We start from the raw sequence: 21,885 nt of genomic DNA, 5'->3' as shown, positions 1-21,885 counted from the left end.
GTCCATATAGTTTAGACTGGGACTTCTCCAGTCCATATAGTTTAGACTGGGGCTTCTCCAGTCCATATAGGTTAGGCTAGGACTTCTCCAGTCCATATAGTTTAGACTGGGACTTCTCCAGTCCATATAGTTTAGACTGGGGCTTCTCCAGTCCATATAGGTTAGGCTAGGACTTCTCCTGTCCATATAGTTTAGACTGGGACTTCTCTTGTCCATATAGTTTAGATTGGGACTTCTCCAGTCCATATAGCTTAGACTGGGACTTCTCCAGTCCATATAGTTTAGACTGGGACTTCTCCAGCCCGTATAGTTTAGACTGGGACTTCTCCAGTGCGTATAATTTAGACTGGGACTTCCCCAGTCCATATAGTTTAGACTGGGGCTTCTCCAGTCCGTATAGCTTAGATTGGGACTTCTCCGGTCCATATAGGTTAGGCTAGGACTTCTCCAGTCCATATAGTTTAGGTTGGGACTTCTCCAGTCCATATAGTTTTGACTGGGACTTCTCCTGTCCATATAGTTTAGATTGGGACTTCTCCAGTCCATATAGTTTGGGCTGGGACTTCTCCAGTCCATATAGTTTAGGCTGGGACTTCTCCAGTCCATACAGTTTAGGCTGGGACTTCTCCAGTCCATACAGTTTAGATTGGGACTTCTCCAGTCCATACAGTTTAGATTGGGACTTCTCCAGTCCATATAGTTTAGACTGGGACTTCTCCAGTCCATATAGTTTAGGCTGAGACTTCTCCAGTCCATATAGTTTAGACTGGGACTTCTCCAATCCATATAGTTTAGGCTGAGACTTCTCCAGTCCATATAGTTTAGACTGGGGCTTCTCCAGTCCGTATAGTTTAGGCTGAGATTTCTCCGGCCCATATAGTTTAGACTGGGGCTTCTCCAGTCCATATAGGTTAGGCTAGGACTTCTCTAGTCCATATAGTTTAGGTTGGGACTTCTCCAGTCCATATAGTTTAGACTGGGACTTCTCCAGTCCATATAGTTTAGGTTGGGACTTCTCCAGTCCATATAGTTTAGACTGGGACTTCTCCAGTCCATATAGTTTAGACTGGGACTTCTCCAGTCCATATAGTTTAGGTTGGGACTTCTCCAGTCCATATAGTTTAGACTGGGACTTCTCCTGTCCATATAGTTTAGGCTGAGACTTCTCCGGTCCATATAGTTTAGACTGGGACTTCTCCAGTCCATTCAGTTTAGGCTGGGACTTCTCCAGTCCATACAGTTTAGATTGGGACTTCTCCAGTCCATACAGTTTAGATTGGGACTTCTCCGGACCATATAGTTTAGACTGGGACTTCTCCAGTCCATATAGTTTAGGCTGAGACTTCTCCAGTCCATGTAGTTTAGACTGGGACTTCTCCAATCCATATAGTTTAGGCTGAGACTTCTCCAGTCCATATAGTTTAGACTGGGGCTTCTCCAGTCCGTATAGTTTAGGCTGAGACTTCTCCGGCCCATATAGTTTAGACTGGGGCTTCTCCAGTCCATATAGGTTAGGCTAGGACTTCTCCAGTCCATATAGTTTAGGTTGGGACTTCTCCAGTCCATATAGTTTAGACTAGGACTTCTCCTGTCCATATAGTTTAGACTGGGACTTCTCCTGTCCATATAGTTTAGACTGGGACTTCTCCAGTCCATATAGTTTAGACTGGGACTTCTCCAGTCCATATAGTTTAGACTGGGACTTCTCCTGTCCATATAGTTTAGACTGGGACTTCTCCTGTCCATATAGTTTAGATTGGGACTTCTCCAGTCCATATAGTTTAGACTGGGACTTCTCCAGTCCATATAGTTTAGACTGGGACTTCTCCAGTCCATATAGTTTGGGCTGGGACTTCTCCGGTCCATATAGTTTAGACTGGGACTTCTCCAGTCCGTAGAGTTTAGACTGGGACTTCTCCAGTGCGTATAATTTAGACTGGGATTTCCCCAGTCCATATAGTTTAGACTGGGGCTTCTCCAGTCCGTATAGCTTAGACTGGGACTTGTCCGGTCCATATAGGTTAGGCTAGGACTTCTCCAGTCCATATAGTTTAGGTTGGGACTTCTCCAGTCCATATAGTTTAGACTGGGACTTCTCCTGTCCATATAGTTTAGATTGGGACTTCTCCAGTCCATATAGTTTAGATTGGGACTTCTCCAGTCCATATAGTTTAGACTGGGACTTCTCTAGTCCATATAGTTTAGGCTGGGACTTCTCCAGTCCATATAGTTTAGACTAGGACCTCTCTAGTCCATATAGTTTAGGCTGGGACTTCTCCAGTCCATATAGTTTAGACTAGGACCTCTCTAGTCCATATAGTTTAGGCTGGGACTTCTCCAGTCCATATTGTTTAGACTGGGGTTTCTCCAGTCCATATTGTTTAGACTGGGGTTTCTCCAGTCCATATAGTTTAGGCTGGGACTTCTCCAGTCCATATAGTTTAGACTGGGACCTCTCCAGTCCATATAGTTTAGGCTGGGACTTCTCCAGTCCATATTGTTTAGACTGGGGTTTCTCCAGTCCATATTGTTTAGACTGGGGTTTCTCCAGTCCATATAGTTTAGACACTAAGGGGCAATTTAGCACAGCCAATCCACCTAACCTGCGCATCTTTCGACACTAAAGGAACAATTTAGCATGGCCAATTCAACTAACCTGGACATCTTTGCGCCGTGGGAGGAAACCGGAGCACCCGGAGGAAACCCACACAGGCACAGGGAGAACATGCAAACTCCACACAGTTAAACCAAGGTTCCAGTGCTAGCCACCATGCCACCCATGGGCAACATCACCCAGTACACCTTGGCACGTGCGCACTTATCAGCTGGAGGTTGACAGCAGAGGAAAAGAATCTGAGGCTGACTCTTATTCACCCAGGAGCCTGGAGGTGCTGAGCAAATATCCCTGGCACAGACAGGTACAATCCCGATCGAGAGCTGGAGGTGAGCGTGCATGCTGATTTAGTGACCCCGATCAAATAGTGAATGCTTGCCAGGGGGAATTCAGAAACGGCACGGCATCAGGGGAGCTTGTCAGCTGTGAGAAACTGTCTGCATGATTTATTACCCAATTATTCCTGTGAATGAGCGGAACTCCAGGCAGTGATATTACATAATCCTACCAAGGCTCAGCACTGCCTCGCTGCGAAACTCATTTTCGCACCACTGTAAATTATTCGAACATGACCAGAAGGCATTTTTTTCTTTTTTTTTAAAGAAGAAAAAGACTGCGCAAAATCAATACCATAAAGATTTGGGGCAATTTTTCATGCTCAAGGATCTGTGCTGGCTGTAACAACGAACTTTAAAATTTATTATTCATCGCCGTCAGGTTGTGATTCCCGAACACGCCATTCGCAATTTGCCACCCAATCTCAGGACACTTTGAGGCCTGGCGCTGGGAAAATTACTGGATAAAAGCAAATTACTGCGGATCCTGGAATCTGAATGCCAATAGAGAAAATGCTGGAAAATCTCAGCAGGTTTGGCAGCTCCTGTCGGGAGAGAAAAGAGCTGCCGTTTCGAGTCATAGAGACTTACAGCGTGGAAACAGGCCCCACGGCCCAACTCATTCTCTACTCAGAGAGTGGTTGGGGTGTGGAATGCACTGCCTGCTGTGATAGTGGAGTCGGACACTTTAGGAACTTTCAGGCGGTTATTTGATAGGCACATGGAGCATCCCAGGATGATAGGGAGGGGATAGCTTGATCTTGGTTTTGGACAAAGCTCAGCACAACACCGAGGGCCGAATGGCTGTACTGTTCTATGTTCTATTGTCCATGCCACCCTTTTTTTTTGAAACCTAAATTGCCTGCGTTTGGCCCATATCGCTTTATACCCATTGTACCCATGTAACTGTCTAAACGGTTTTTAAAAGACAAAATTGTACCCGCCCCTACTACTACCTGTGGCAGCTCATTCCAGCCACGTACCACCCTCTGAGTGAAAAAATTGCCCCTCTGGACTCTTCTTGTATTTCTCCCTCTCTGCCCTCTAGTTTAAGACTCCCCTGCCTTTGGGAAAAGATATTGACTATCTAGCTGATCTATGCCCCTCATTATTTTATAGACCTCTATAACGTCACCCCTCAGCCTCCTACGCTTCAGGGGAAAAAAATCCCAGTCTATCCAGCATCTCCTTATCTCAAACCATCAAGTCCTGGAGCTTATTGTACAACAGTCTGGAGGCAAATCCTGACCGAAACCTCTCTTCCTCCCCTCACTATTGCAGGCTGAGATACATTGAAGGTAGGATGTGGGGCTTGGATTGTTAGGGATGCGATGCCTTTCATTCTGCACGCACCCCACAATTCTATTGAAGTGCAGAATTCTGAACCCTCTTAAATCGAGATCCCATCCAGCACCAAAATGGACTTGTTTCCAAGAGGGAACATCATCATGACCAGGGTCTGACTCAATCTTCTATTGGTGACATTTGAGAAATGGAAAGAATTATTCATAGCTGGCTATTACACTGCCTCCCACACCATCGCATCGATTTCCATTCCACTCCCCACGATCACTGCTTTTAGAAGTGGGGGCGATGTCTTTCGGTAATATCTAATGAAAAATACACGTACAGTTAAAATTGGTCACTCTATTTCTCGTTTAGTGTTCTGAGCAAAAACCTTAATATATACTCGCCTTTGAACTTTCTTTACCCTCCTCTAGTTACAGTGCGTTTAACGTTTTTATTAAGTGTCAGAAATTAGAGAACTTTGCAGTCTAGAATCCAAAAAGCTGAGAATCCCGAGAGGCCATTCGGCCCATCTAACAGAGCATCTTACTCATGCACTATCCCTGTAATCCCACATGTTTACCCTGCTAATTCCCCCTAACCTACATATCCTGGCACGGTGGCACAGTGGTTAGCACTGCTATCTCCCAGAGACAGGAACCTGGATTCGATTGCCGCTTGGGTCACTGTCTGTGTGGAGTCTGCACATTCTCCCCGTGTCTGCGTAGGTTTCCTCTGGGTGCTCCGGTTTCCTCCCACACTCCAAAAGACGTGCTGGTTAGATGCTAAATTCTCCCTCAGTGTACCCGAACAGGCACCAGAGTGTGGCAACTAGGGGATTTTCACAGTAACTTCACTGCAGCGTTAATGTAAGCAAAAATGCAACAATAATAAATAAACTTTAAAATTTTATCTTGGCTCATTAAGTGGCAATGAGCGTGGCCAATCCACCTAACACGCAAATCTTTGAAGAGTTGGAGGAAACCCACACAGACATGGGGAGAACATGCAGAGACTGCACAATCAGCTGAGGCTGGAATCAAACCCAGGTCCCTCACGCTGTGAGGCAGCAGTGCTAACCACTGTGCCACGGTGCTGCTCTGGGTCCCTGGCACTGTGAGGCAGCAGTGCTAACCACTGTGCCACGGTGCTGCTCTGGGTCCCTGGCACTGTGAGGCAGCAGTGCTAACCCACTGCACCAATGCACCACACACACAAATCTTCCCAAATCATTTTCCACCAAAGAGCCTGTGAAGGCACTGAATAAATTTGGATCCGTGATTCTCCTTTGGAACAGTTCGTCTCACGCTATCCTGAGTATTCCTCTCTGGCGTGGTCCTTTTAATGATATTGAGATCTAAACAAGTTGTAATTAGTGGTTCAGCACAGAGTGAGTGTTCTTAACTTCAGAATAAAAGTTGGAGTATATTTATTGGTCATAAGTAGGCTTACATAAAACACTGTAATGAAGTTACTATGAAAATGCCCTAGTTGTCACGCTCCGGTTCGGGTACACTGAGGGAGAATTTAGCATGGCCAACGCACCTAAGCAGACACTGGGAGAAAGTACACACTCCTTATAGGCACTGACCCACGTCGGGACTCAAATCCAGGCCCCTGGTGCTGTGAGGCAGCAGTGCTAACCACTGTGCCACCATGCTGCCCTGGGTCCCTGGCACTGTGAGGCAGCAGTGCTAACCACTGTGCCACCATGCTGCCCTGGGTCCCTGGCACTGTGAGGCAGCAGTGCTAACCACTGTGCCACCATGCTGCCCCGGGTCTCTGGCACTGTGAGGCAGCAGTGCTAACCACTGTGCCACCACGCTGCCCCGGGTCCCTGGCACTGTGAGGCAGCAGTGCTAACCACTGTGCCACCATGCCATGTTCGGTGGTCGCTGACTAGGTTTCAATTGCCGGATGCCTGTTAAAAGGCTGATAAACGCTACCGAGTACCTGACAAAGCTACAAGAATCTTTCAGCTAATTGGCATGTCAGCACTTATTTTCATGGTGGTGGGAGACAAAATTTGGGATGTCTCGCGAATGAGAGATTTTCACATATTGTCTGCTGTGGAGCAGTAACAATTAGGCAGCGATATTCTCAGGCTGCTGAGTCTCTGGATAACCCAGCTGTCAAAATATGAGCTATGTGGAGAATGTCACAGCAGGGTACTGTGGTTATATTACTGGAATAATAATCTGAACATGAATTTATTTGGTACAACGTGAGTTCACTTCCCATCCCAGTGACTCTTAAAAACCTGGGATTAGTAAAATTGTTTGTGAAGAGTGTTAGATTGTGGATTAAAACTCAGCAGGTTCACTTATGATTCCTCTGGTATGGATACCTGCTGTTTTACGTGGTCTGACCCCAGTATCGGAGATGTCAGCCCCACACCAACACCCATTGAAGTCCCTTGGAGCACGGAGGACAAGGTGTCTGCTGTACTCCCACCCATTGACTCTGCCTACACTTCCCGCTGCCTTGGAAAAGCAACCAGCATAATCAAGTACCCCTCTGTGTGGGGAGGCGATGGTTGAGTGGTATTGACACTCAATCACTAATGCAGAAACACAGCTCACGTTCTGGGGACCTGGGTTCGAATCCTGCCACGGCAGATAATGGAATTTGAATTCAATTTTAAAAAATCTGGAATTAAGAGTCTACTGATGACCGTGAAACCATTGTCGGAAAAGTCCATCTCGTTCATTAATGCCCTTTAGGGAAAGAAATCTGCCATCTTTACCTGGTCTTGGCCTACACGTGACTCCAGAATCACAGCAACGTGGTTGACTTTCAACTGCCCTCCAAGGGCACCTAGGGATGGGCAATAAATGCTGGCCCAGCCAGCGATGCCCAGGAATGAATGAAATTTAGAACATAGAACATTACAGCGCAGAACAGGTCCTTTGGCCCACGATGTTGCGCCGACCAGTTAAAAAAACAATGACCCTCTAACCTAAACCAACCCCTTTTCGTCCATAAACCTATCCACGGATCTCTTAAACGCCCCCAAACTAGGCGCATTTACAACCGCAGCAGGCAGGGCATTCCAATCCCTCACCACCCTCTGGGTAAAGAACCTACCCCTGACATCCGTCCTATAACTACCCCCCCCTTAATTTAAAGCCATGCCCCCTCGTGCTAGCATTCTCCATCCGAGAAAACAGGCTATCACCATCCACCCTATCTAAACCTCTAATCATCTTATATTTTTCAATAAGATCCCCTCTTAGCCGCCTTCTTTCCAGCGAAAACAACCCCAAATCCCTCAGTCTCTCCTCATAGGACCTCCCCTCCATACCAGGCAACATCCTGGTAAACCTCCTCTGCACCCTCTCCAAAGCCTCCACATCCTTCCTATAATGTGGGGACCAGAACTGCACACAGTACTCCAAGTGCGGCCGCACCAGAGTTGTGTACAGCTGCAACATGACGCTGCGACTCCTAAATTCAATCCCCCTACCAATAAACGCCAAGACACCGTATGCCTTCTTAACAACCCTATCTACTTGATTCCCAACTTTCAGGGATCTATGTACACATACACCTAGATCCCTCTGTTCATCCACACTATTCAGAGACCTCCCATTAGCCCTATACTCGACACATTTGTTTTTTGAACAACCTGCTACGGTGCTGCAGCGACCAAACACGGGATCCTTGCTAACCAGGGGACTCTCCCATTCTTACTGCCTACCATACGCCTATTGGAAGTTCTTACAGGTTGATAATCAACCTGGCAACGTTATGAACACCCCTTCCATGACCATCAGGTTCTGGTGTGGGACTCGAACCTAGAGCTTCTGTCTCAGAGGCAGGGACTCTGTGCTGCAAGTCCTTTGACTCAATGTGGTTGACACTTGGCTGCCCACTGAAGTGAGCTAACAAGTCCCAAAGAATCCCTACACTGCAAAAGGCAGCCATTCCATCCATCGAGCTGGGAATTGAACCCGTGTCCCTGGCACTGTGAGGCAGCGGTGTTAACCACTGTGCCACCGCTCATTGCAAGCTCATTCTTCTGAGACATGAGGGGAAGTCTGGTTCCCTAATAAGTTTAAAGAAGCTATAAGCTGCAGTGTTGCAATATGAAATGGACCCAGAACCTTCAAAACAAAATGACCAATTTGGCACTGTTAGTGACACACAAAGCCAGCTCCTTATATTTACGTCTTAATCACATTTTCAAATCAGATTATACTCATGCAATGATGCTCTTCAAACTTGAATATACATTTGTTCAAAGTGTAGGAACACGGTTAGTTCAGTCAGCCCACAGAATTCCTATAGTGCAGGCGGAAGCCATTCAGCCCATCGAGTCTTCACTGACTCTCTGACAGAGCACCTTAGCCAAGCTCATCCTGCCGTGCTATCCCTGTAACCCTACACATTCACCCCACTAAAACCTCTAACCTACACTCTTGGCACACTAAAGGGCAACTTAGCATGGCCAATCCACCCAATCTGCTCATCTTAAGACACTAAGGGACAATTTAGCATGGCCAATCCATCTAACCCGCACACCTTTACACTGTGGGAGGAAACCGGAGTACCCGGAGGAAACCCATGCAGACACAGAGGAGGTTGTGCAAACTCCACACAGACAGTGACCTGAGGCCAGAATTGAACCCAGGTCCCTGGCGCTGTGAGGCAGCAGTGCTAAGCACTGTGCCGCCGTACCACGGTTATCGTGTCCTGCGTTTGTGGGGATTTGGTCTATTCAGGGAAATACGTGAATAGAATTTCCCGTACGTTGTATCAGGTCCCAGTTATGATGACAAATTTACAATGACTACAGGGATTGAAAATTCTGCCCAGCTAAATACTGAGCTGTACAATTTATTTCACCTTGAATACTTTTGAAATGAGGCCTTTTGTGAATACAATAAACCACAATATCCCATGGTGAGGTATTTATCCCACACCTCAGGGGGGAAACTAGCACAAACCTGTACTGAATTGTTCGAAATAGACTGTGAACGTAAGTGTTGCTTAACTGAGACTCTCATTAAGCAATGACTGAATGGGAAGCTGGATTTAATTCCCCATTCCAGTGTCCACAAACATGTTGTCAATCTCTCAGGACAAGAGCGCAGAAAAGATTTACTAGGATGCTACCGGGTCTTGATGGATTGAGTTATAAGGAGAGGCTGGATAGACTGGGACTTTTTTCCTTGAAGCGTAGGAGGCTGAGGGGTGATCTTATAGAGGTTTATAAAATAATGATGGACACAGATCAGCTAGATAGTCAATATCTTTTCCCAAAGGTAGGGGGGTCTAAAACTACAAGGCATAGGTTTAAGGTGAGAGGGGAGAGAGACAAAAGGGTCCAGAGGGGCAATTTTTTCACATAGAGGGTGGTGAGTGTCTGGAACAAGCTGCCAGAGGTGGTAGCAGAGGGGTACAATTTTCTTTTAAAAAGTGTTTAGACAGTTACATGAGCAAGATGGGTATAGGGGGACATGGGTCAAACGAGAGCAATTGGGACTGGCTTAAACAAAGGGCGGCATGGACATGTTGGGCTGAAGGGCCTATTTCCATGCTGTAAACCTCTATGACTCTATGACAGGAGCTCCATGAAACCTCTGGGAATTTGCTTAACCACAGTTGGCAACCTGACTCCCAATTGTCACTGCTTCTCTACGCTGATAGTTGGTATTTTGTCCATTCTGTACTGATAATACTTTCCCCATCCAAAACTAATGACACATCCTGTGTATACATTAAAAAAAAATCTCTTCCACATTAACCCACATACTGCAAAGTTGTTATAGCACAGGTGGCGGCCATTCAGCCCAATGTGTTCATGCTAGCTCTCCGCTAGAGCAACCCAGTTGCTCCCACTCTCCCGCCTCGCTCATTATTTTGGTCCCGTTTGCAATGTTGGACGAGCAGAAATTTCCTCCATTTAAACAATAGAGGGAGGGCGCTAGGTGCTGACAGACCAGCCGTCCTGTTAGTGAACAGTCCTATGCGCTGGGAGCATAGCACCACAGAATCCCGACACTGCAGAAGGAGGCCATTCAGCCCATTAAGTCTGCACTGACTCTCTCCAAAAGAACATCTTACCGGCATTGGGTCGCTTGTCTGTATTGAGTTTGCACCTTCTCTCCATGTCTGCATGGGTGCTCCGGCTTCCTCCCACAGTCCCAAAGACATGCTTGTTAGTTGCGTTGGTCGTGCTAAGTTTGCTCTCAATGTACCCGAACAGGTAAATTTCCTTCCCTTAAGGGCATTAGTGAACCAGATGGGGTTTTCCCAACAATCCACAATCACAGAATGCTACAGTGTAGAAGGTCATTCAGCCCATCAAGTCTACACCGACCACAATCCCACCTGGCCCCAACCCCATGGATTTACCCTAGCGAGCCTCCCTGACACTAAGCGGCAATTTAGCATGGCCAATCCCCCTAACCTTTGGACTGTGGGATGAAACCAGAGCATCTGGAGGAAACCCACGCAGACACGGGGAGAATGTGCAAACTCCACACAGGCAGTGACCCGAGGCCGGAGTTGAACCCGGGTCCCTGGCGCTGTGAGGCAGCAGTGCTAACCACTGTGCCACCATTTCAGGACGAGTGAGGCCGTAAGATTCCACCCCCAAAGGAGATGTCTGCTTTAAAAACTAGACGGCGGTTAGTATTGGAAGTTTCAGAATCATTCCTGGTCCTTTAAGTTAGAAGTTTTCCTTTAAATCACAAATGATGCATAGAATAAAAGCTATTTTCATCCAGGTCCCCTTCTGTTGAGCAGCACCGCAGTCGATTCATTCTGATTTTGCACCGCGGAATGAGAATTTTATCTTGTGCATCTAACCAATCTCTGTGACAAGCCGTAATAGGAACAGGTCAGATTTTCAGATGAAGCGCTGTTTGGAAAATTTGAGTCCATGTAATCTAACTACGCAGCCCAAAAGTCAGTCCTGTTATACGCCCTGTTCAGTTCAAGGAAACATTCTGCCTGCGAATGGTAAAATAAAATAAGTTTTTGACAACAACTTATATTTATATAGCGCCTTCTTAATTATGTCCTGAGTGGCTTCACAGAGTGATTTGAAAACAGTTGTGAATTATTATACATTATGTGGACGTTGAGGTGATTTGATATCAGTTGGGTGCCTTCGGACCTCGTTGTGTGGGTTACAGATCTCGGGGAGGCCAAGGAGATCGGTGATGAAGGGCAGAGAGGAGGCAAGTTCTATCAGTAGGAGAGACTAAGATCCAAGGGCACAGCCTCAGAGTAAAGACACGACTCTTTAGAACAGAGGTGTGGAGAAATTTTTTCAGCCAGAAGGTGGTGAATCTGTGGAATTCATTGCCACAGAAGGAGGCCGGGTCATTGAGTGTGCTTAAGACAGAGATAGATAGGTTCGTGATCAATAAGGGGATCGAAGGTTACGGGGAAAATGGGGTTGAGAAACACATCAGTCATGATTGAATGGAGGAGCAGACTTGATGGGCTGAATGGCCTAACTCTGCTCCAATATCTATGATCTTATTATTAAAACAAGTAAATGACACTGAGTCACATAATCTAGTCACCAAAAAGCTTGATTAGTGATAGGGTTTGAAGGCATATTGTAACAGAGCAAGGGGATGGAGAGAGGCTCGGGTGGGGGGGGGGGCGGACGTATTTCAGATCTCAGCAGCTCGAAAGTTGGATGCCTTAAAAGGTGACGAAGTGAACTTTGGCTTCCCTCATGTTTATAGTGGGTAGAATGTTTCAGTTTGAGTTTCTTTATTAGTGTCACAAGTAGGCTTACATTAACACTGCAATGGAGTTACTGAGAAGATCCTCTAGTTGCCACCCTCCGTCACCTGTTCAGGTACACTGAGGGAGAATTTAGCCTGATCTGTGGGAGGAAACCCACGCAGACACAATGAGAATGTGCAGATTCCACACAGATAGTGACCCAAGCGGGGAATCGATCCTGGGTCCCTGGTGTTGTGAAGCAGCAGTGCTAACCACTGTGCCAGCCTGCTTTGTCCCAGTTAGTATTTCTTCTATTTACGTTATCCTCTGAAGTGGAAGATTTTAAACAGCAAAAGCAAGCAAAACGTTAACGTTATCTCATCATTCCCAGGAATTCTGTTTACGCAAACATCATGGAAGAACGAGTACTGGTCACTTTTATAATAATGTGTCTTAACTGTGCATTCCTGATGGGTCATAAGAACATAAGAACATAAGAAATAGGAGCAGGAGTAGGCCATCCAGCCCTTCGAGCCTGCCCCGCCATTCAATAAGATCATGGCTGATCTGTCGCTGCTCAGTTCCACTTTCCCGCCCTCTCCCCATAACCCTTAATCCCCTCTCCTATCAAAAACCCATCAACCCGCATCTTAAAAATATTTAGCGAGGCAGCCTCCACCACTTCAACGGGCAGAGAATTCCAGAGATTCACCACCCTTTGAGTGAAGAAGTTCCTCCTCAACTCCGTTCTAAACCGCCCCCCTTTTATCTTGAGGCTGTGCCCCCTAGTCCTATTGTCTTTTTTGAGCGGGAAGAGTCTTTCCACCTCTATTCACATTCTAGGGGCGGCACGGTGGCACAGTGGTTAGCACTGCTGTCTCACAACGCCAGGGACCTGGGTTCGATTCCCAGCTTGGGTCACTGTCTGCGCGGAGACTGTACATTCTCTGCGTGGGTTTCCTCCGGATGCTCCAGTTTCCTCCCACAAGCTGAAAGATGCGCCGGTTAGGTGAATTGGCCATGCTGTGTTGCCCCTTAGTGTACCCGAACAGGCGCTGAAGGGTGGCAACTAGGGGATTTTCACAGTAACCTGATTGCAGTGTTAATGTAAGCCTACTTGTGACACCAACAAATAGGCCAGAATTTTTACGCCCCTGACTGCCATGGGAATCGGGGCGCGGGGGGGGGGTGGTGGTGGACAATATTTATAATGGCCTCTGTCCATTATGGGTAGATTGAGAGAGCGCCAAATCGTGATGAAGCCGGGGTGACTTATTTCTTCACCCCCTCCAGCCTAAACATGTGGGCCCGCATTTTACCGCCCTGCCTGCCACAGAATTGGAGCGGGGTGGACAGTAGGACGGTCCAGTGACCCAGGGCAGGATATTTTATGGCTTTGGGACGAGCAAGGCCCTAAAATCCTGCTCGCGGCAGCAAACCTCAAAGGCGAGATTTGCTGGCCAGAGATCAAACCCTCCTGGGTTCTGGGTGTCTCGTTACTGGGGCAGACAGAACGTTGTCGAATCCACCGGCGTTCTTTCCCTGTCAGTGAGGTGCCTTGAAATAGAACTTGGAAAACACGGAGAGGTGATAGCAGCAGCCAGCGGGAATATTAAGTGGAAAAAGGCTTGGGTTTTAATGAAACAGATGCTATCTTCTTTGGCCTTCAAGAGCAGTGTTTCGAACCTGCCAGCAGCGGGGATAGACATCATCCCTTTCATCTTTATATGGCCTTCGCCTTGTGGATGCTGGCGACACAAGTAAGCTCTTCCACAATCTTTCACCATGTTAATAAATCACGCAGAGATCTGCCTACATTGGGTAATGCCGCAACGATTTGTACTTTCACGACCCATGACCGGATCGGCAGATTTACTCCTTCTGTCTCTGTTTTAATGTAAAAAAAAAGCGAAGACTCAAAACAAAAAGTCACTCAATAAAGAAATCTGTGCTGCGGCGAGGCCCACAGCTGCCAAATTTGGTTGGATACGTGCCTGGATGTTTTGAAACATGTTTGACACAACTATCCCCCTCTATGCACCCAACTGCTCTTCACCCATCGCGGTCACGCAATCATAGAGTCCTTACAGTGCAGAAAGAGGCCATTCAGCCCCTTGAACCTGCACCTACAATATACTCGCTTCCACCTTCCTCCGTCAGGAAAAAGATGCAGAGGCCTGAGGTCACGCACCAGCCGACAGCCCAGCCACAATGGTGATTAACTGGCACACAGATGTGTTACCGTTAAATATCTGGAGGTGTTCACCTCGAGAGCGGGTCAGCCTGTGGAGTCCGTTACCACAGGAAGCAGCTGAGGCCAAAATATTGAACACAATCCAGCCTCCCAGCCATTGACTCCGTCTACACTTCCCGATGCCTCGGGAAAGCAACATAATCAAGGACCCCATGCATCCCGGACACACTCTCTTCTACCTTCTTCCATGGGGAAAAAGATACAAAAGTCTGAGGACACGCACCAACCGACTCAAAAGCTTCTTCTCTGTTGCCGTCAGACTTTTGAATGGCTCTACCTCGCATTGAGTTGATCTTTCTCTGCAACCTAGCTATGACTGTAACACTAAATTCTGCACCCTCTCCTTCCCTAATCAACAAACGGTATGTTTGTATAGCACAAGAGACAATACTTCTCACTGTATAGTAATACACGTGACAATAATAAGTCAATTCAAAGCAAACCAAACAATCCCACTCAGGCCCTATCCCCGTAACCCTCCTAAGTCCCCCCTGACACTAAGGTGTTGATTAGCTGCCTCTGCACCAAGAACCTGGGTTCAATTCCAGCCTCGGGTCACTGTCTGTGTGGAGCTTGCCCTTTCTCCCCGTATCTGCGTAGGTTTCCTCCAGGTGCTCCAGTTTCCTCCCACCAGTCCAAAGATGTGCGAGTTTGGTTGCTAGATTGCCCATAGTGTCCCGGGATGCGCAGGTTAGAGGGATTAGCGGGGTACATATGTGGGGTTACAGGGATAGGGCCTGGGTAGGATTGTTGTCAGTGCAGACTCGATGGGCCGAACGGCCTTCTTATCCACTTAGGGATCTTATAAAGATACAAAAGTCTGAGGTCACGTGCCAACCAAGCTTTCTATTATCCTGGGTCTCTGGATTATTAGTCCAGTGACATTGGCACAGTGCCACCAGCGACCAGTGTTTGACACAATGGACTGAGCATTTGAAGGGAAACATCGCTTCTCTCAGGATCCCAGTTCCTGATTTAAAGTCCTTTCCGGTTGATGACTGTGCTTACAGTGTTAATGGGGATGCCTTGAGACAGGAGTAATGCCCTTGATTAGGAATGGTGAAGGATCTGGGTTGTATTAAGATCTTGCTCTGCTCCGTTGGCATGGATCTAGGATTGGGCGTATCCCTGGGGCCTTTGGGCACGGCCACCTACCTATGACCACCCCTCCCCCACACTTAGTTGGCCACCTCGTTAATCATCGTGGTGTACTGCCCTCCCCTGCCAACCAGACCAGTAGACTCTGAGGGCTGAATTATCCCGGCCTATGGGTGAGGCGGGAGAGCTGGTAAAACGGCAGCGAAAGCTACGCATGAGGGAAATCCAACATCTTTTGCCGCTGTGTCGTATCGCAGGCGCTGGGGCGGGCAGGGGTGATGCTGGTCTCCCCGGCAACAATGGCCATCCTTGTGGCAACAGTGCCACCGTTACCCTGTGATTCGTAACCAAACAACCCACGTCAAACATGTTTTACAACTCGCCAACACACGGGTTGTAAGAATTTTGAAGCTCTATTTCAGAATAGCCGACACGATTTGATCAACAGAGTGCCCCAGGAGTTGGGAATTATCGACGTTAAGACTCTCGGGCAATCCTTTTGCAGTGGGGAACCACCTTATGCAGGTCTGAGGTTCATGGCAAGGCCACCATTTTAATTAAATAGCAGACACAACAGCAGTCACCCTAACGTGAGACGGAGAGAGAAATTGCAAAATTGTTCATTTTACTTCATTTATTTCCATCTGGGTGCTCGAAAAGCATCACGTCTGCAGCCTTCGCCACCCTCCCCCACCCCATTCCATTCCCCAGGAGTAGACTTTAGTTGAATGGTCCGTCTCGCGGCCCACCCCCTCCCCCCAGCCTCATTGCTCTTTTATTTTTATTAGCGTTGCTTCCTGCTCTAATTAAATTCTAGCAGAGGGCCTCCCGAGATGAACTCGGCAAATAAAATCAGTGCTCGGCTGGCTGTGAACAGGGTGTCCAGAGACCATCAAAGGCACAGCAGCGCACATTCTTTCTTTCTATTTTTGGATCAACATTCCCCATCGGGGACCTTTGCGCTCATTCTCCAGTTTACCCTTTGTGTTTTTTTTGGACTTGTGTTGGGAAAATGAGCAGCGCGGCTACCGTATCGAGTTCTCCCCCGGCCCTGCTGCTGCTGGAATGTTACCTCGATCCATTTACCTTCCTTCCTGACCGTGCCCTCTTTTTCCAGACCCGCTGCGTACCAGGCACCACACTGGCATCTGGGCACTGAGATGCCACCTTGATCTTTACCCATTCCACATCAAAGACCATTCGATGCAACTTTGTAGTGCAACTAATTGGCTAAATGTCCTCCGTTTGAGACATAAATCTTGGGTCGGGAGGAAGCGTATTGGCGAAAAGGGGTCCTTTTCATATTAAATCTTGTTGCAATTAACAAAGGAGATTGAATAAAGACAGAGAGAGTTGGTTCATCCCTCCTCACCTGTCTTCATCAATGGGGACAAAGTAGAAATGGTTGAGAGCTTCTAGTTCCCAGGTGTCCAGCTCACCAACAATCTGTCCTGGTCACTCCACGCTGATGCTATAGTTAAGAAAGCCCACCAACGCCTCTACTTGTCCAGGAGGCTAAGGAAATTTGGCATGTCCGCTACAACTTTCTCCAACTTTTACGGATACACCATAGCAAGCATTCTTTCTGGTTGTGTCACAGCTTGGTACGGCTCCTGCTCTGACCGAGACTGCAAGGAACTACAAAGCTCAGTCCATCACACAAACCAGCCTCTCCTTCATTGACTCCGAACACATTTCCCACTGCCTCGGAGAAGTCGCCAGCATAATCAAGGACCCCGCAAACTCCGGACATACTGGTCGGAATTTTACTGCCCTGCCTGCCATAGGAATCGGAGCAGACAAGGGGTGGACCATGGAGAGGTCCGTTGACATCGGGTGGGATTTTACAGCTTCAAAACGAGCTAGGCCATAAAATCCCACCCATTGTCTTCCATTGGGAAGAAGATACGAAAGTCTGAGGTCACGTACCAAACGACTCAAGAACAGCTTCTTCCCTGCTGCTATCAGACTTTTGAATGGACCTACCTCGCATTGAGTTGATCTTTCTCTACACCCTAGCTATGACTGTAACACTACATTCTGCACTCTACCCTTTCCTTCTCTATGAACAGTATGCTTTGTATAGCACGCAAGAAACAATACTTTTCACTGTGCGTTGATACATGTGACAATAATAAATCAAATCAAATCGTGGGTTGTCCGGCCTCGCTCACCCCAAGACCAGAATATGTTGCCCGCGTCAATGGACCTTTGTATGGTCAGACACCCCCCTCCCCTCCCCCCCCACCACCCTGCTACACTTTCCGTGATGGCAGGATGGGAAAATTTCCCCAAAAATCAAAAACAAATTTGCCATATAACTGACTGTCAGGAGTTTAGAAATGAATCAGAGCTATGAACAATATATGAGAGGAAATGCATGGAGATGTGATGAGAGTACATTTTCATTCTACTTGTTATTGTCAATGTATTCCTGCGTACTGAAAGATTAATATTCAATTATTAGTCTCTCTCATTCTTTGTATTGTTAAGTTCCAATGCAGCCAGCGTGGTGGCATCGTAGTGAGCACTGCTGCCTCACAGCACCAGGGTCCTGGGTTCAATTCCCAGCTTGGTCACTATCTGCGTGGCGTCTGCACATTCTCCCCGTGGCTCCATGGGTTTCCTCTGGGGACTCCAGTTTCCCCCCACAGTCCGAAAGGCGTGCTGGTTAGGTGCTAAATTCTCCCTCAGTGTAGCTACCTAAACAGACGCTGGAGTTTGGCAGCTCAGGGATTTTCACAGTAACTTCATTGCAGTGTTAATGTCAGCGCACTTGTGACACTAATAAGTAAACTTCAGACTTTAAAACTATGACGTAGAGAATGTTAAGGACTGACTGACGTTTGGGTGGGTTGACCTTTCACCCCTGTATATAGACTCGAATCACTCTTCTTTTGAGGGCACTAGGGGTCAAAGAGAGGTGAGGGGGGAGTCATCTTGAGTGGGGTAATCTTACAAGAATGTGACTGAGAATTATTTGCCATTCAACAATTGGTAATCTCACCTGGGAAAAGCGGCGAGGCTGGCTGTACCTCGATGGAAAACGTCACACTCGTGCCAAGACATGGGGCGGAATTTCCCCGTCCCGCCTGCCGTGGGAATCGTAGAGGGTGGGACACGGACTGTGCAAATGTCCGCTGACCTCGAGCAGGATTTTCCCTTTTTGGAGTCAAGCGTGGCTGGAAAATCTGGCATCTGTTTTACGGCATGTTGCTCGGTCATGAATTTACTCGCCCTCCTTCCTGTGGGAGCCAGTCAGGCCTTCATGTCCATGTTGTGCCTTCGTGTCGGCGGGAAGTGCGTTCTGGGGTGTAGAAACATAGAAAATAGAAGCCAGTGGACCATTCTGCCCTTCAAGCCTGCTCCATCATCCAGTGCAATCATGGCTGATCATCCAACTCAGTAAGCTGATCCCACCTTCTGTAATCCCCTTTGCCCCCCCCACCAAGAGCTGAATCCAACACATTCCTGAAAACATACAGAGCAGGATTTTCCAGCCGTGCTCGCCCCAAAACTGGAAAATCCCCATGTCAGCGGACCTTTGCATGGTCCATCTCCCATCATCCCGGCTACTACGATTCCCTTGGTGGGCGGGACTGGAAAATTCCTCTCACAATATCTTGGCCTCAACTGTTTTCTGTGGTAGTAAATTCCACACATTCGTCACCCACCGGTGAAGAAATTTCTCCTCATCTCTGCCCTAAAAGGAATATCTTCAGACTGTGACCCCAGATTCTTGACACCTCAACCATTGGGAACACCCTTCCTGGATTTACCCTGTCTAGTCCTGTTAGAATTTTATGGGTTTCTATGAGATTCCTCCCTTCGTTCTTCTAAATTCCAGCAAATACAATCCTAATCAACTCAATCTCTCCCCATACTTGAGTCCGCCATCCCAGGAATCAGTCTGGTAAACCTTCCCTACACTCGGCATGGACAAGTTGTTTCCTTGTTGTAAACCTCTATGACTCACTCTGTCCTATATCAAGAACACCCTCCCTCAGATAAGGAAACCAAAACTGCACACAGTACTCCAGACGTGGTCTCACCAAAGCCCAGTATAATTGCAGCAAGACATCCCTTGCTCCTGCAGGCCAATATTTGCCTTCTTTACCTCCTGTCGCACATATATGCCAAGAAAACTGTACCTCCTTCCGAGCTAAATGGGGGAAGACACAGTTTAATGGAATGGGGGATGGCAAGGAGGGAGGAAGGGTGAGGTATGAAAGTAGCTTCATCAATACTGTGCAACCTGGTGGCAGCGTTATGGATCAGAGCTCCAGCTTTTAGCCTCGGCACTCTAACCTCCTGTTCAAGGCCTCTCTAAGCTGTGCACATTCAGTGTATGTTTTGTTTTGAATGGCGTTTGGGTAAAATGAATTCACCTGCTTGATTTTCACTTCCAGCTCTCCGTGAATTCCCCGCTGACATCTTTACGAACAAGGAACGGAGACAAGGGGCCATCGCTCTCCATCTGCTCTGTGTAAGTCACAGCTTCCTTCAGACACCCCAACCCGAGTGTGAGAAACTAGTGTGAAATATTCTGCACAGACACTTCGACCCGTTTATTGCACTTACTCAAGTGCCTTTACTTTAGGAGACAGGTAAAGGGCTGAGGTTCAACATTAGCTTTATTAAAAAACACTCACGGATTAAAGAAACAATTCTTATACAACAGATTTAGTTAACTTTCTCCAAACTAGCCTAATTGCCTGAGAAATAGATATTACCCGGTCTGGTGAAGTCGATTGGGCTGTTGGATTCAATTCACTGAGTTTAAGGCGACAGATGAATTCAGGGTCCTCTTAGCATGAAGGTGGATCTCTTGTCCCAGGTCACAGCGGGTTTTGCGGTGCCTGCACTGGAGTTTGTCTTGAATATGGCTGTGTTAATCCTTCTCTTTCCTTCATCCAACGTTTCCCTGGCTTTCAGCCAATGGGGTGACAGGACAGAGAGTTGGGGGGGGCGGGGAGACGGTGACAACACCCAATGAGGTTAGACCAGGTCACCCCAGTTGTACATATCTCCTTAATAGTAGGGAGTCAGGCCTAAACTAGGGAATACATAATCATACTGTGTCCAGGCTGAGTACCTCCTGATGGGTTTTGGGCCATAGCAACTCTTCCATTGTAAAGCCTGAGCCTCTCTGTTCATTATATAAGAGATCTGGGTTCGGTTCATGATGATTTCCCTGTTGATACGGTGAAGCATCCCTGTTTGATATACAAGATGGTTCTGGGATGTGTCTCTGTTGACTTTTGACCTGTGATAACTTCATGAGAGGATTTTTTTTTTAGCTGTATTAATTTAAAATATCCAGTTTTATGTTCGGCCTAGTTTCTCAGGCCTTGTCTATTTGGTCACACTAGCTTTTCCCAATGCTGGGATATTTTTCATGGAATGTGGATATGAAATGTTAGTTCCACAGATGCAGTGGAGTCTTTCCAACTTTCTCTGTTTTCATCCATGGATCATTATTCCAGCATTAATACCATCTTCCGTATGAAGATAATCTTCCTGGATTAATGCCTGGACTGGTAGTACTGTGTGCATGAGTTTAAATCCCGCCAAAGCAGCTGAAGCAATTCAAGTTAAATTAATTTTAAAGATCGTGTTATTCTTTGATGGATGTGGGTATCGCTGGCAATGCCGCGATTTTTTTGCAACCTTAATTGCCCTTGCGGGCACCCCGGTGGCACAGTGGTTAGCACTGCTGCCTCACAGCGACAGAGGCCCGGGTTTGATTCCAGTCTTGGGTCAATGTCTGTGTGGAGTTTGCACATCCTCCCCATGTCTGTGCGGGTTTCCTCCGGCTGCTCCGGTTTCCTCCCAAGGATGTGTGGGTTAGGTGGATTGGTCATGGTAAATTACCCCTTAGTGTCAGGGGGATTAGCAGGGTTAATGCGACGGAATAGGGCCCTGGGTGGGATTGTTGTTGGTGAAGGATTGATGGGCCGAATGGCCTCCTTCTGCACTGTAGGGATTCCATAAACTGAGTGACTTGCTGGGCCGCTTCAGAGGGCAGTTGAGAGTCAACTACATTGCTGTGGATCTAGAGTCACATGTAGGCCAGACCAGATAAGGACAGCAGATTTCCTTCTCTAAGGGGCATGAGTGACAATCGGTAATGGTTTCATGGTCATCATTAGTCTTTTAGTTGCAGAGTTTTACTGAATTTAAATGTCATCATCTGCCATGGTGGGATTTGAACCCGGGTCCCCAGAGCATTACCCTGGGTTACTAGTCTAATGACTATGCCATCGCCACCTCAACAGCTTTTCCCCTCTGCTTGTCTGGGATTACATTTGCAAATCGCAGATGGTTTCAGATTGTCCTCTCAGGACCAGAAGACAAAAGAATCTGGTAAGCATTCTCCAGCCTCGCCCATGGCTAGGATTCTCCAACCTCGTTCCTGGCTGGGATTCTCCAGCCTCACCCTCGTCTGGGATTGTCTAACCTCACCTGTGGCTGGGATTCTCCGACCTCGCCCGTGGCTGGGATTTTCCAGCCTCGCCCATGGCTGGGATTCTCTGACCTCGCCCATGGCTGGGATTTTCCAGCCTCGCCCGTGGCTGGAATTCTCCAACTTCACCCGCAGCTGA

General features: G+C 47.5%; 1 protein-coding gene across 1 annotated transcript in view; it reads left to right on the top strand.

Moving 5' to 3' along the window:
• slc24a3 (solute carrier family 24 member 3) overlaps nucleotides 1-21,885 on the top strand; it is a 344,477-nt gene that overhangs the window by 179,771 nt on the left and 142,821 nt on the right. Inside the window, exon 3 of the mRNA XM_080200075.1 lies at nucleotides 19,690-19,766. Within this exon, the coding sequence (XP_080056201.1) occupies nucleotides 19,690-19,766 (77 nt within the window). The remainder of the gene's footprint in view (nucleotides 1-19,689; nucleotides 19,767-21,885) is intronic.

Source organism: Carcharhinus amblyrhynchos, chromosome 12 (assembly GCF_965287045.1).
Source record: "Carcharhinus amblyrhynchos chromosome 12, sCarAmb.v2.hapA, whole genome shotgun sequence".
NCBI lineage: Eukaryota > Metazoa > Chordata > Chondrichthyes > Carcharhiniformes > Carcharhinidae > Carcharhinus > Carcharhinus amblyrhynchos.
This window is presented reverse-complemented; position numbering and strand designations above follow the sequence as displayed.